The sequence below is a fragment of the Strix aluco genome, chromosome 7 (assembly GCF_031877795.1).
Source record: "Strix aluco isolate bStrAlu1 chromosome 7, bStrAlu1.hap1, whole genome shotgun sequence".
NCBI lineage: Eukaryota > Metazoa > Chordata > Aves > Strigiformes > Strigidae > Strix > Strix aluco.
Window position 1 is genome coordinate 17,301,849 of NC_133937.1, and position 15,171 is coordinate 17,317,019.

The window sequence follows — 15,171 nt, forward strand, 5'->3', positions numbered from 1 at the left end:
CCTCTTCTCCAGACTAAACAACCCCAGTTCCCTCAGCCGCTCCTCATAAGACCTGTGCTCCAGACCCTTCACCAGCTTCGTTGCCCTTCTCTGGACACGCTCGAGTAATTCAATGTCCTTTTTGTAGTGAGGGGCCCAAAACTGAACACAGTCATCGAGGTGCAGCCTCACCAGTGCCAAGTACAGGGGTAAGATCACTTCCCTGTCCCTGCTGGCCACGCTATTTCTGATGCAAGCCAGGATACCACTGGCCTTCTTGGCCACCTGGGCACACTGCTGGCTCATGTTCAGCCGGCTGTCAATCAACACCCCCAGGTCCCTCTCTGACTGGCAGCTCTCCAGCCACTCCTCCCCAAGCCTGTAGCACTGCTGGGGGTTGTTGTGGCCCAAGTGCAGCACCCGGCATTTGCCCTTATTGAAACTCCTACAGCTGGCCTTAGCCCATTGCTCCAGCCTGTCCAGGTCTCTCTGCAGAGCCTCCCTACCCTCGAGCCGATCAACACTCCCACCCAACTTGGTGTCACCTGCAAACTGACTGAGGGTGCACTCGATCCCCTTGTCTAGATCATCAATAAAGATGTTAAACAGGAGTGGCCCCAAAACTGAGCCCTGGGGGACACCACTTGTGACCGGCCACCAACTGGATTTAACTCCATTCACCACAACTCTTTGGGCCCAGCCATCCAGCCAGTTTTTTACCCAGCGAAGCGTGTGCCCATCCAAGCCACGAGCAGCCAGTTTCGCCAGGGGAATGCTGTGGGAAACAGTGTCAAAGGCCTTACTAAAGTCAAGGTAGACTACATCCACAGCCTTTCCCTCATCCAATAAGCAGGTCGCCCTGTCGTAGAAGGAGATCAGGTTTGTCAAGCAGGACCTGCCTTTCATAAACCCATGCTGACCGGGCCTGATCATCTGGTTGTCCCGCACGTGTTGTGTGATAGTACTCAGGATGAGCTGCTCCGTCAGCTTCCTGAGCACCGAAGTCAAGCTGACAGGCCTGTAATTTCCTGTACCATCCTTCCGACCCTTCTTATATATGGGCGTCACATTGGCCAATTTCCAATCTGTCAGGACCTCCCTGGTCAGCCAGGACTGTTGGTAAATGATGGGAAGTGGCTTGGCGAGCACCCCAGCCAGCTCCTTCAGCACCCTCAGGTGCATCCAATCCGGTCCCATAGATTTGTGTGTGTCTATGTGATGCAGCAGGTCACTGATTGTCTCCTCCTGCATTGTGAGGGGGTTGTTCTCCCAGTCTCTGTCTTCTGGCTGAGGAGGCTGGATTCCCTCACTACAACTAGTCATGTTATTAAAGACTGAAGCAAAGAAGGCATTAAGCACCTCAGCCTTTTGCTCATCACTGCCGTGTTTCCTCCTGTGTCTAGTAGGGGATGGAGGCTCTCCCTGGTCTTTCTTTTGCTGTTGGACGTACTTATAGAAACATTTCTTGTTACCTGCTGAAGCCAGATTAATTTCTAGCTGGGCTTCAGACCTCCCGATTTCCACCCTGCATAGCCTCACAGCCTCTTTGTAATCATTGTGAGTGGCTAGCCCCTTCTTCCAAAGGCTGTAAACTCTCCTTTTCTCCCTGAGTTCCAGACAAAGCTCCCTGTTCAGACAGGGTGGCCTTCTCTGGCACCGGCTTCTCTTACAGCACCTGGGGACAGCCTGCTCCTGTGCCATTAAGACTTCCTTCTTAAAGAGTGCCCAGCCTTCCTGGACCCCTATACCCTTCAGGACCATCTCCCAAGGGATGCTGTCAAGCAGTTGCCTAAACAAGTCAAAGTCAGCCCTTCTGAAGTCCAGGATGTCAGTTCTGCTGCCCCCTCTCCTCGCTTCTCTTAAGAATAGAGAACTCTATTATTTCATGATCACTGTGCCCTAGTTGGCCTCCAACCGTCACATCATCCACCAGTCCTTCTCTGTTCACAAAGAGGAGGTCCAGCAGGGCACCTTCTCTGGTCAGTTCACTCACCAGTTGGAAAGGTTTATCCTAATATTGTCACATGCGTTTTCTTCCTCCAACTGCTGCTAGGCCTCCAGCATGGAATTTGCAATCCAGTAAGCAGAAATATGAGACTGATAAGCTAAGCTTTGTGAAGAGGTGTGAATCAAAAGATTGCTTTAAACATACAGAAAACAAGTATGAAATACTGCAGTATTCTAGTAATATTGAACTCTGTGTTAGATATGCCAAATAAAGAAATACTAATACTTTTTGGCACTGCAGTCTAGTGAATAGAAATAGAAAGCATATGAAGATTCTAAGCTTTGTGAGAGCTCAAATCACGAAAGTCAAGAAAAACTTCTTGTATAGAGAAGCTGCTGAAGTTTGTAAGAGAAATGGGACTACATCGAGAGCAGCAGCTGCAACACTGTAGCTTCAGTACTTGCGCTGTCAAAACCACAACAGCAATGCAGGCTGAACTGACAGAGGACATATAGAGACTCACCCAAACGCAAATAATATAATCCTCATGACAGGAACAATAGCTGTGTATCACCACAAATGGACATGAAGTGAAACAAACCCAGAATGCAATCTTATGCAATAAAAGCCTGCTCTCTCTGGTTTATTTCTGGATCAACTTAAGCTGAAGTCTGCTTGTCCAAATTTTAATATACAGCAAATACAGAAGACTCATACAGAAGTCAATTACTCTCCCTCAGGTACAACCCTGCAATCACAATCCAGTCAACCTCACAGAATACAAGAAGGAGGAAATGAAAACAAACAAACAAAAAAGCCCAAACTCAAGAAGTTTGGCAAGAATTATCAGTCCTGGGAAAGGCAGGAAGGTATAAATATAACAAGCAAATTAAGACCCTTATTCATTTTCAGGAACTGTTTTTGTATGTTTATATACACTCCAAGAAAAGATTAGGTTCCCTATCTGAAAAAAACAACATACTGTTATAAAATAATATTTAATAAAGCATACTCAGTGTATACTAAATGAAGACTTCATGTAAACCGTTTTGTCTTCAGTATGACATGCTTCTAGAAAGTAAGACAGGTTAAGCTTTTTTTATCTTAAAGTGACTTAGCAAAATGAAGCAGTATCAAGTCTGCAATTTTACAAATCAACAGTTACACCATGATAGCTATTTAGAACTAAACTTCTTTTCCATTTCTAACAGTCCAACAAGGTTCTATCCCAGTCAAAACCTCTAACTTCCCTACAAAGAGAAAATTAAAAAAACCTTACCAAGCTTTAAAAAAACAGAACAGATAAAGATGCATATATTGTGTTTTTAAAAACATTTCCATTTAAATAACCAGTGACACACAGTAAACTACACATTAAATGTTTGCTGAAGATAATCAGACACTCAGGCATTTTACAGTACACCTTCTCACAAAACTTAAAAGTACTCTTGCTAAAAATCTTTTTTCCACATGTAAGATTATAGATTTCTGAAGAGATAGACAGACCTTACACAAAGCTTTATGTTGGTGTCTACAGAGTAAGAAATAACAGCATTATCGTTAAGTTTAAATGTAGTTAGCGAAAAGTTGGAAAAAACACCCCACAATACATGGTCAGAAAACAAATAAATAAAAAACAAATAAAAGAATTGGTTTTCCCTTACAAGTTATAGGATGACCACACAGACTCATTATAAAGATTAAAATTAGTCTAAGACAAAGGAATGCATCACAATCTGAACAAACAAATGCATTTCACTTACCTAAAAGGAAGCAAATTCTGTACCACAACCTACATTTTCATCATACTGCTGACAAAGCAGAAGTTGTGTAGTGGCTTAAGGGTGCATTCCTTCCAGCCTAACTATCAAGTGTATATATACAAAGTAATGTGAGCAGTCAACTGCTTGCACTCAGCTCTTGACACCCTCCCCTTTTGTGGTAACTATCATATTCTGAAAATTACTTTCTCAGTTATATTTTTATTATTTTAGTCTAAAACCTGTTCTGGTTACTGTTAGAAAAGAGACAAGTACCAGTGACCGCTTCACAGAATTCAAAATAGATCAGTTTAGATGTGTTACCGCATAACAAATGAAGACTTAACATTCAGAGTATAAAATTTATCTTCTACTAAATTTATGAGAACATGACAGTCTAGATAATGTTATTGACAAAAAATGTTTTAAATTATGGTAAACTTGCTCTGTTCAAGTTTAGAATAATAACTGGGTTTTTGTTATATCTCATCTTCTCAGGCCAGTTAGAGCAACTTATTCTCAGATCACAAGTGAACAGAAAGGGTGAACCACAAAGATGGTAGTCAATCAATTACTATATCAGAGGTAGAAACACAAAATTCCAAGAAAAAAAGTAAATAATTGATTTTGAAGGGGTTTTGTGAGAAGACAGATTTTGGGTTCACTAATCCAGATGAGGGTATGGCTGCCCCATTTAACAGCATTCAGCCTCCATCCTGCAGAAGGAAACAAGCCTTGAAGTTACCTTCCTTTCTACACCTGGGGAAAAAAGCCACAAGCAGTTCTCTCACTACCTTTCACTTAGTTTGCACCTCTCTCTCACTAGAGCCAGACTTTCTCAACCACCTCTTGGTTCTTCTGTGGGAAACTGAGACAGTCTAATTCCTGCTTAGTTAAGGGAACCTCTGCCCAGAAAACAAAGGGAAAACACTGTGGAAAGGCACTGAAGGACTGACTGCGTGTGGATGAAGTGGGCAGTCTGTTAACTACAGCAGAAGCTAAAGCTGGTCTCTGGACTATGCCCAGCATGTATACAGCTGCATCTTACACCTGTGATACAAAGAGGAAAGGTGTAAGAATAGCACCAGATAAGCTTCAAGCTAAGGATATCATTAGGTCACATTGCAAGTTATCATAGAAGTCCTAATGATTCAAACAACCTGATGTGCTTCCAGATTTTTCCAGAACGATAAGAGGGACAGAATACCCTACTGATTTTTTGAGATTAAGTAGCACATAGCACAGTAAGAGAGCACAGATCCAGAGAGATGCAGCATATCCATATCCAGAGCTTCTGTGGAATCCGTAAGTTTCACAGCTGTACCATCAGTTTTGTACACATAGCTACCACAAACTCAACTAGAATGTTTGTTCAGAGTGCTTTTTTTGAAAGACACCACAAAGTAAAAAACAAAGGAAAAGCCTAGAAGTACTTACCACTTGTGACCAGTAAGAGTTCCCCATCTCCTTTTGCAAGAAGAGATCCTAATCCTAAAACAGTGCCAACTTCTACCTAAGTAAGCTTAAAGTTCACTGAAGTTCCAGAAATATGCGGTACTTTTCACTGCCTTTCCTAAAAGGTTGCACAAGGCACACAATGGAACAGCTGTTGTGTTCTGCTCCAGTGATGGCTACATTTCAATGGTGGATTAAGTGGTCCAGAACCATCCTTACATAACTCACAGGGGTACAGTGAAGACTGTTTATAAAGCCATACAATGCTGAGACATACTCAGTATCTTTATGAACTCTAGTGTAGTCATATTGGGTAGAACACTACAAGACACAGAACCTGAAAACTCTACAGTTACAAATTATTGTCTTTGTCCTGCTGTTATACTGCAATGTATTATTATTTGCATTTTCATGTTCTTGTATACACCTTCAGGGCAGAAATCTTATTATCTTAACTATCTCTATTGTCATGTAATTCTACAATGCTTTAAAAACCATAAGTAATAGTGAAAACTAACCACAGACAACATACACTAATTCCTTATCATCCTCTAAATTACAGTAGAAAGTTAGATTCTGTAGTACTGAGGACACTCAACTGAAAAGTTTCTTTAGAGAATTTTGTCTGGAGTTTCATTGCAGCTTAAAGATTTGGGGAGTAACAAATCTATATTTAAAGAAGTGTGCCTGAAGCTTTCTGACAGGTCAGACAACTCAGCAAAATAAAGCAGCAAGTACATATACACCTACGCTTTTCTTGGTAACAATTTCCACTAAGGAAGTGATGAACTTCAAGACAAAAACCAAAATACATTCCTTCTATGTGGCAATTCTTCAGCTAAAACAATTTTTTAGCTAAAATAAGATGTAAGTTAGAAATATTAGAATGTAGACAATGCCTTGGACTAACACCTTCTTAGCTATAATCACAAATAATTGCTGCTTCTTATAGTAATGAGCAAGGCAAAATGGAAAGTAATTTAGACAATTCGTTCAGGGTAATAGCTTTGTGAGCTAATATTACTGCTGAGAGATCCATTCTCAATTTCCTTGAGTACAATAACAGAGCAGCAGTAAGTTTGTCACTTCAGGGAGCTTTTCTATCCTATGTAAATATAAACAGAAATCCCATTATCTATTGATAAAGACAACAAAACAAGTTAAATAAAGTTTCATATGTTACAGTGTCTTGTAACAGCATCAGCTCCCTGGATCACAAGTGTAAATAAAACACTTCACTTACTGAAATCAATGAGAAACCTTCCAAATCCTTGCCTTTGGTATTGGGGCATGATCATTATGCAGGAGACATTGTACTTCTGCTGACAAAGCTTTTCCTGTGGGAAGGAGAAACAGATCAAGTATGTCAAAGCACTGCTGAAGTGGGCAATTGCCTGCACCTGCCACTGTCCTTGTAAAATATCCCAATAAGGTGAACAGATGCATGGGGTCAGTACCAAAGTCAAATAATTCCATGTTAATACTTCATTATAAGGAGGAATTATCAAACATACCCTTCAAAATACTTTTTTTAAACTAGTGAACTGCTCAGAATCTTAAACATTAAAATACATTGTCTAAACAGCATAATGAAGTTTAAGTGCTGTAAAGGAGGAGGAAGGTAAGACGACAAATATTTTCATGCTTCGCTGACAATTCTGTCAAGGATGTAAAAGTGGAAAATAATATCCATATACGTGGTGAAGTTATATTTTCTGCAATTGCTACACTAAGTGCCTGCTGGTTTCCATCTTTATTTTGTCTTCTTTCTCTAAATGAATATGGGGTCAGGGTGGAGGGGAGGAACCCCATACCCACAGAACTAAGAAGTTACACTCAAAGCATGCTAAATTTTTCAAAGCTGAATGCTTCTCACCTGAATCCAAATCAAGGCAGAATGCTCAGAAGCCAGAGCTCTTTCAGACAGAATGAAGTAATATAACATACAGGCAATTGAGGCAAATATTACACTGATTATGACAACAGAAGGAAGAATCTAAACTAGGAAGCTGTTGCAGCAACATAAGGTTATAAGTTCTTTCAGATTTAATGATAAAAAGGAAGAGCCTTCAAGTCTTGTTACCTTTAAAAGATCACACACCAAAAAAAAAACCACCCAAAGTCAGCACGAGGTAGTTTTGAGGGAGACGAAATAAATCAACCAAAAATATCCAGGTCAGCATTAACTGACAAGAAGTCATGTCAAGCACATATAGTTTAAGACACCACCTATCACTTCAGCCTCCTCACATAAGATGACACCAGACCAGTGATGACGCTGATGGGATCACATGCCAGTACACTGGTTTCCAAACATTTCTTCAGCTGTGAGAGCAGATACCCAAGCCATATTTTGCAAGGTGTCTTAGTTTCTACGGTACGGTGAAGCATTTCCTCTGTATAGGCTTCCTAAACTCTCAAGACTGCTGCTAGTATGAAGTTCATATCCTGGCAACGTATTTGTAATCACGGAAGAAAAGCCAGAGCATTTCTGCCAGCAAAAGCATACACATGCACAGGTTTTCTTTAAAAAAAAAAAGAAAAGGGGGGGGGGGGGGGAAGTTCAGTAAATAATTTGAGATTAAGTTTTTTTTCCTAAATTTTGGTAGCTAAAAAGTTTGTGATCATCAAATGTGACAAACAGACTGGTCAAAAGCCACAGTGGTGAAGCAGCGAAAGAAGACGCATCCTTGCTGAAAAAAGGAGCAAACATCAAGAGAGACTCACCTTAACACCTGCCGTATCTTAAATAAATCTAAAAAATACTTGCCTATATCAGAGTTGACATGTTTGTATGCCACAAGAACTTCTGACTGACATAAGAGACAGTGAAAATTGTGCCTATACATCTTACTATTACTTTAATCCCAGCAAGGCCCACATCTCAGAAGGAAATGCCCAGACCCCCAAGAGATCACTGTATAGTATGCACGTACTCTGACAAGATTTTTAGACTTCTTCAAAATAGTATCTTCAGACAAATCACCTCTTAAAGAAAGAAAATTATATAGGTGATAGGAGGTGGTGATACTAGGGGCAAGAAGTACTGAATTTCTGAGTAACAGCACCAATTCATCACAATTCTTATGGACAAATTATGGACAATAATGGAAGCTTTTCCTCTTGCAGGCACATCTAATTATACTTCACCATTACTTTTGGTCATCTTTGTCAACACAGTACACATGAGTATTATTTTTGTCTATAGCAGCCATCTATTGCTTTAAAATTCAAAGCAAAAGCACAATCAACAGATATATCCACTCTAAAGAAGGCATCCATCAAAGTTAGTTAATGCATTCTTACATTCAGTGCAGTGAGTAACTGCATTAGATCACACTGTACACAAGAGATGAACATGGCCACTTATGTCTAAATAGCCAGCCTAAACTAGCAGAAAAACCATGAAAACACATCAACATTTCAAATACCTAGCTCTTTTAGAAGTTAGACTTGGTATACCATTGCAAAAATGGTAGGTGGAAGAAAAAGATTCAGTTTTCAACTGAAACCACAACACATTCATGAAACAAACAAAAAAACAAACAAAAAACCCCAAACCAATACCCCACCCCCCAATGCATGTGGTTGAATGCACATACAATTTCTCAATTTGCATCAGTCTTTGAGACAAGAAGGTACAAGTGTATTTGAGACAACACACATTATATTTGAGATTTACAGAGATTTCAGGCTTCCAAACTTTTTTTCTTTGCTGTTGGCACAAGTATTAAGGAAAGTGGGAAATTATGAATGTTAAAAAAAAAACCCACAATAAAAACACACACCACTTTTTTTTTTTTTACCTTAGAGAAATATCCAACTAAATGGCAGCCTTTCTCATCATTTTTTGTAAGGACATAGAAGAGGAATGGTTCAACATCGTAATACAAGGTTTTGTGGTCCAGAAAGAGCTTAGCTAGCAAACAAAGATTCTGACAATAAATTTTGCTCACATTTCCATCAACCTGGAAAGCAAGACAGATGCGGTTATTTCCAATGGCACGAACATGTTAGGACAAAACAACTTATGGAATCAATCATATCCCTAGAAGGAACGTGAACAATATGGTGTTACAGAAAGAAAACCACATTAAGGTTCAGAAGAAAAATGCCCCAGATTCCTATTACATAAGAATTCTCCAGTTTGTACTAATTATTTTGCATTTGTAAATATCCTCCGAGTATCCAGATTTATTAAGCAAACTAACTTCACCTACTCATTGTTCAAGTCAGACTTGCCTCTTTCACTTCGTTCCTGGAAGGAAAATGAGTATGACTGGCAGAGAACAAAAACGTACTATCTAAAACTACATTAAACTGTGGTTTGCTAGAAGGTAGTGGTGTACAACAATCAAAAACAAAAAACCCAAAAAAACCCCCAAAACCCAATGAAGTTCATTATGTTGAATCCTTAAGGTGTAAGGCCAATGAATGAGTTGCCAATTATGTATCAATCACAGCAATGTTTTAGACAAATTAGACAAGACAAAATTTCTGTGCCAGACTAAAATGCTATTGAGTGAGAGAACTAAGTTTTCGGGCTAACTACTACAATTAGTCTAGGTATGTTATGAGTGTAAAGAGTCAAGCTGTGATTCAGACAGCTACAGAAAAGCCAGACACAGATGCAGATTTCCTAGATCTATTAAGTTACTCCCTGAAAGGGACAGCTCAGTCAAAGGCAACAGCATTTTTGAAATAAGCATCTTAATGGAAAGGTTTGCTTGTACTGATATTCTTTGATAAAGTCACTAGCTGTATTTCAGAGACAGCTAAATGGTATGCACACCATGCTGAAAAAGAAGCCATATTCTATTCTAATTCGTTTTTAGTAAGAATCTTAGTTACAAATCTGAGTAAAACTCAACCTTTTGGATATATTTAGGGGTTTCAAGATGACTTCAACAGTATAGCTGCATTATCTGGGTTAAAGAAAAAACATTTAATGAACAGCTATTGCTCCTAAAGGCATAAGAATCAACACAGCACTTGAGAACCTACCAAATACATTAAGCTCTCATCCAACACACTCCATTGTCCATGTATTTTTTTATTCTTTTTCACACTTATTAGCAAGTGTGCAAATTAAATGCGAACATGAAGCAAGTAGAAATCATCACTGGGTAAGTCATAAGCCTCAAAACCCAAATTATGCAAGCTATCTTTTTCAGTAAGAACATTTGTACAAAACTTCTTCAATTCCAGGCAAACACAGCTTGTTCGTCAGTTTTAAATGTGAGAAGAGAAAAAGAAAAAAAGAGGGACTGCAAGTTCAAAAGCAAGCATCTGTCAAAAGTTTCTTGGCTATAGCACAGTAGTAAACTATGTCAAAGTCTTCTCTCAAATCTGTCAAAGTCATGCTCTGGGCAGAGGCACATAAATCTTAAATGCCAAACTCATTTTAATTTCTCTCAAAAAGAGAAAGTATGAAGGAAACCACAAACCCTTCATTCTGTCCAACAGAAAACAGGTGCACAGAATTCCTGAAAGTACCTATGAGGAAGGATATCAGCTGATGAGTAAGTTCCTACAGTTATCAGACTATCAACTGATGTTAACCTTTGAAATAAAAAACCCATTTTATTTTAGAAAGTCTTAACATAAGTGCTTATTGAAGCACCTAAAATAAAGGGAATAAAAGCAGTGGAGAAAGAGTTGGGACACTGCTTTCACATGCACCTTGTCTTCCTTGTGATTTTTGTGTCAATCCCCTACCTCTCCACCCCTTTCTCACAGCTGTATTTTACTTCTTTTTTTTAAGAAGTTTTTATTCACATGTTGGCAGTAGCTAATGAAAATAAACTGGAAAGCAGGATTTGCCTATTGTATGCTGCACAGTTCTTCGCATCTACTAATAGAGAAAATGGGAATTATTTTGGACTGACTAGGACAATTTTGTTTCTTGATAGGAAAAGGAGTTAAGTCTGTTTAAAACTTAAGTCTTTTTCTGTCAGATCTACAATCTTTATAAAAACCTGTCCAAGTCAGGAAGGAAGCCATCTTGATAAAAATAACTATTTTTTTAATAGCACAAAACCAAACAAGTGAACCAAATACTAAGATTTTGTTCTAATTTAAATAAGAACTTCAAGACTGCATCTACCATTGCTTGAATGAATAATGGCAGTGACCAGGCACAACAGACATTTATACAATATGAAAACACAAGTTTCAATTACAATTTATGATACCTGCAATTAAAAAGAAGTTATCAAGATACACATCTCAATACTGCTGTTGAGAAACAGCCTCAAACCAAGTCCTAATAACCCCAGCAGTCTTTTCTGTAAATGCAATCGTTAACAGCTCTTGAGAAACAGGAATGTGGAGGTTAACGCACAGCTTTAATAACTGCAGGTATGCTATTTGAAACACAGAATTCTGTTGTCCAGGATATCCTTAAAACCTCAAAGTTTAAAAGAAGCTGTGTATCAAGAGAATAGTTTAGATTATAAAAGAATACATATCTACAAGCTCAACCCTGGACTTCCCAAATTCAGTGTTTTCTGGCCAAAGTTGGACTGAACCTCCATCACCCAACCAGGATGTTCCAGGGCAGGTTTCTCAAATATCCAAAAGGAAGACAAAAGCACTTAATAGCTAGATTAGTATTTTTAGAACAATACACAAGAAACTGCTTTGCTTGCTTTTATACACTGGAAGCATCTACATGATGATCAGTATTCTCTCTACCCCCAAGAAACTCAAATAGCCAGAAATGAACGGGTGCAAGAGGTACTTTTGCTGAGAAGGGAAAGGCAATCCAGTCAAAAGGTTCCATTGCAGTACCCATCTGAGATGCATGCTATACAAGTATCTTAAGAGGTTGGCTAATGCATGAAGTACAAGTAAAGAAAGTAAGAATAGTGAGGGAACATGGCAGGGTGGGACAGCAAAGATGGACTTGTTTTTGCAGTATAAGGAGAATCTCCAAGGAAGTATTTAAGTATGCTACAGTTTTCATTAGTTCTACAACTGGTCTGTAATGTCTACAAACTGGTTACTTTCAGAAATTTAGATTTCTTGATATACCTACCTCAAATACTGAAAGGTCATTTCTTCTGTAGATTTCATTGGCTGGAGGATGAAACCAGCCACATTTCTTTGAGTGCCTTAACAAAATGTTTTTACTTTTCATGTATTTAAGACAGAATTCACACAGGTAAAGCTTTGGTAATCTGTATGAAAATTAGAAAGATATTTTATACAAAAAAAAAATTGTTGAATTCTGTAAAGAAAAAAAGTTACCACAAAGCAAAAGGCCCTCCCCATTTAATATAAGGTACCATAAGTACATGCTGCTTCCATTTAAATAAATAAATATCACATTAGAGTGAATGATTAAACATACACACACCAGCCATTAGAAAAGGAATAGAAGTAAAAAAATCAGATTAAATCAAGCAGAGTGAACCTAATTCAATACAGTTGGACTGTAGTCAGTTGTTTTGTGGTCCGGACTCCAGTAGATCCCAGTTACTTCCCCCGTCCCACATTCTACCTAAGCTTTTGCTGTGGTCTCCATCAAAGCAGGCACACTGGAGTCATATCTCAAATTTCACCCTTCTTCCAGCAAAGACAAAGGAGGCACACAGAAGAATACAGGGAACCTCTTTCCCTTTAATTTTCCTTATTTTGTCATGGGGAAGGCTAGGAGATGATTTTTCTTTCCATTGTCTTCCAAATACTTGGATGGGACTTCAAACTGCAGCAGGATTGTACCCCCTCACCTCCACCTAAACTATCACTTCACTTGAACACAGAAGCCCATCCAAATTGTTTGCATACAGGCAGAAAGTCTCCCTTCCACACACTTCCATGACACAGGAAACACAGCCAACTATATTCCTCCAGGAAGGGTTCAGTTCACACTACATACAAGTAACCCACATGCCCCGTGTAAGACAATGCTGATCTGTGTTCTACATACCAGAAACCGCTCCTTTCATTGAATTTTATGGCTATTTTCCTTCATTTTTAAATTACTGAAGCAGTGGAAGACCGCTGCAGAAACTAGCCTACGAAGTTTTAGCACAAAGGACAGTCTATCGGCTCTGAAGTTACTGGCACATCCTGGGACCACACTGGGATCATAGCCATGGTTTACACTATTCTAAGAAAGTTTATCAACAACATAAAAAGTAGTTTGAACTGTTTGTTGTATGATGTAATCACACTGCACTCGGAGCTGAGGACCACACTGCCTCCTACAGATGCCATTCCATTGTCGCCTCATACTAATAATTACCCATCATTACGCCTCTATCTGGGATTAATTTACTTGATGGAATAGGTACCAACTCTTTCACAATATGATATAAATTGGAGGGAATAAGTAACTGAAATGAAATATTAACACTATAAAAGCAGTGGTATAGGTAATAAAAACGCTCTCTACACTTTTTTAGCCCTTGTTTTTTATATTACCAATTAACAATATATCCCTCATTCCCACCACGCAAAGATGATGATATCTAGGAATGAGCGGGATGGAGAGAAAAGGCAGCTTACAATAATGCTATGCAAAGGCATTTTTGGAACAGACCACATAACTTGGTTTCTTGTTACAGTAGTAGAGCTCGATAAACATACAGTTCTGAAAATCTCCATGTGTGCCATAGATCCAATGGATTCATAAAACATTTATTTTCAGCACATGCAAAAGTCAGCAGAGATCTTCTGAGCACACATACTAGTTCATGCTCTCTGCCTGACTCCGAGGTGCACCCTGGCAAAGAAGGCCAGAAATGAGACGCTGTTGCCACAAGTTGCTCGCTTTGTCTTTATTTATCTAACATGTTCAGATTTCTCCCTGGTCCTTAGAAAGAGGAGGTTAACAAATTCTGGCTGACAAACAAGATTAAGTGCTCTAAATGGCCAGAAGTTGGACATACCTGGTTGCAGTGGTTAAAAAACAAAACCAAACAAAAACCTCACAAAACCACAGAACACCCAACACAAAAAAATACACCAAACAAAAACCAAAAAACCCACAAAGAAACCCCAGACAAAAACACGCCAATACACACTGCAAGATTATGTTTATGCAGGAGTAGGAAAATCAGTCTTCCATGAATCTTTGATTAGAACTAGTAAAAAAAATAGACAAATCCTTGTTCTCACTTATAACTACAAAGGCATATTTACCTTTACAAGTTGTAAATCATAAACAAATCACGTTAGTAAGAATTCCAACAATGTACGAAGATCTTGACAACTCACTACCTTGCATATTCCTGTGGGTAAGGTGAAGAGTACCAGGTCTGGATCTCATATTTTCCAAATTCAATCACTGAAGGGTATCGCCCGCTTGTTTCACCAGTGTTTTTACACCCAATTTTCTGTCAGGTGCAATAAAAGCAAAATATTATTTCTAGAAAAAGGAAAGTTCGCTTTAGATCATCAATTTCCCCAGTAAAGCTGTGAAAAACCTGAAGTATTCAAATCAGTTGCTAAAGTTCTTCCAACCTGGACAGAGGACAGAGTCTGCAAACAGCCAAGTATAAACAGCGAAAATTTATTTCCAGGTGCCAAATAACTACACATGAAGTTAAATGAGCAGTGCATACAAGTGCATACAAATAGATGGTACATGGCCCAATCAATTAAAAGGCACAAGTGCCTCTATTCTCATCTCTTGCAGTATCTAGTGCAAGGACTTCTCTACAGTTCTATTTCAAACTCAAAGCTGTCCTTCTGTCAAAACAATGAGGGAGAAGGCATAAGCAGAACTCTTCTAGAGTCCTTTGAATTTACCTCTTAACAATCAACAGTATACTAACACACACTAATCTTGGCTATCATACTGAAGCTGAGCTGATCAGAAAATGACTACTAGACCCTAAAGGGCTGGTAAAATGCAAAAAAGGAAGAAAGGTGGAAATAAAGAAAAGGAATTTCAATGACACAAATTTTAGAAGTCTTAGCACCTAGCATTTTTGGACTGCTTATGAAAGACAAAAAGACGAGGAGGTGGGAACAATTCCCCCAAGCAAATGGAAGTACAAACTAATAATGAAGTTGAAT

At 38.9% G+C, this 15,171-nt stretch overlaps 1 protein-coding gene across 10 annotated transcripts in view; it reads right to left on the reverse strand.

Annotated features, from left to right (window-relative positions):
* KAT6B (lysine acetyltransferase 6B) overlaps nucleotides 1-15,171 on the reverse strand; it is a 120,723-nt gene that overhangs the window by 30,185 nt on the left and 75,367 nt on the right. For 8 of the 10 annotated variants that reach the window (XM_074830592.1, XM_074830589.1, XM_074830593.1 and 5 more), the window contains 4 exons: nucleotides 14,371-14,486; nucleotides 12,182-12,323; nucleotides 8,949-9,110; nucleotides 6,386-6,479 (listed from right to left, as the gene is read on the reverse strand). In XM_074830592.1, the coding sequence (XP_074686693.1) occupies nucleotides 6,386-6,479; nucleotides 8,949-9,110; nucleotides 12,182-12,323; nucleotides 14,371-14,486 (514 nt within the window). The remainder of the gene's footprint in view (nucleotides 1-6,385; nucleotides 6,480-8,948; nucleotides 9,111-12,181; nucleotides 12,324-14,370; nucleotides 14,487-15,171) is intronic. The other 2 variants (XM_074830597.1, XM_074830598.1) reach the window with 1 other exon arrangement.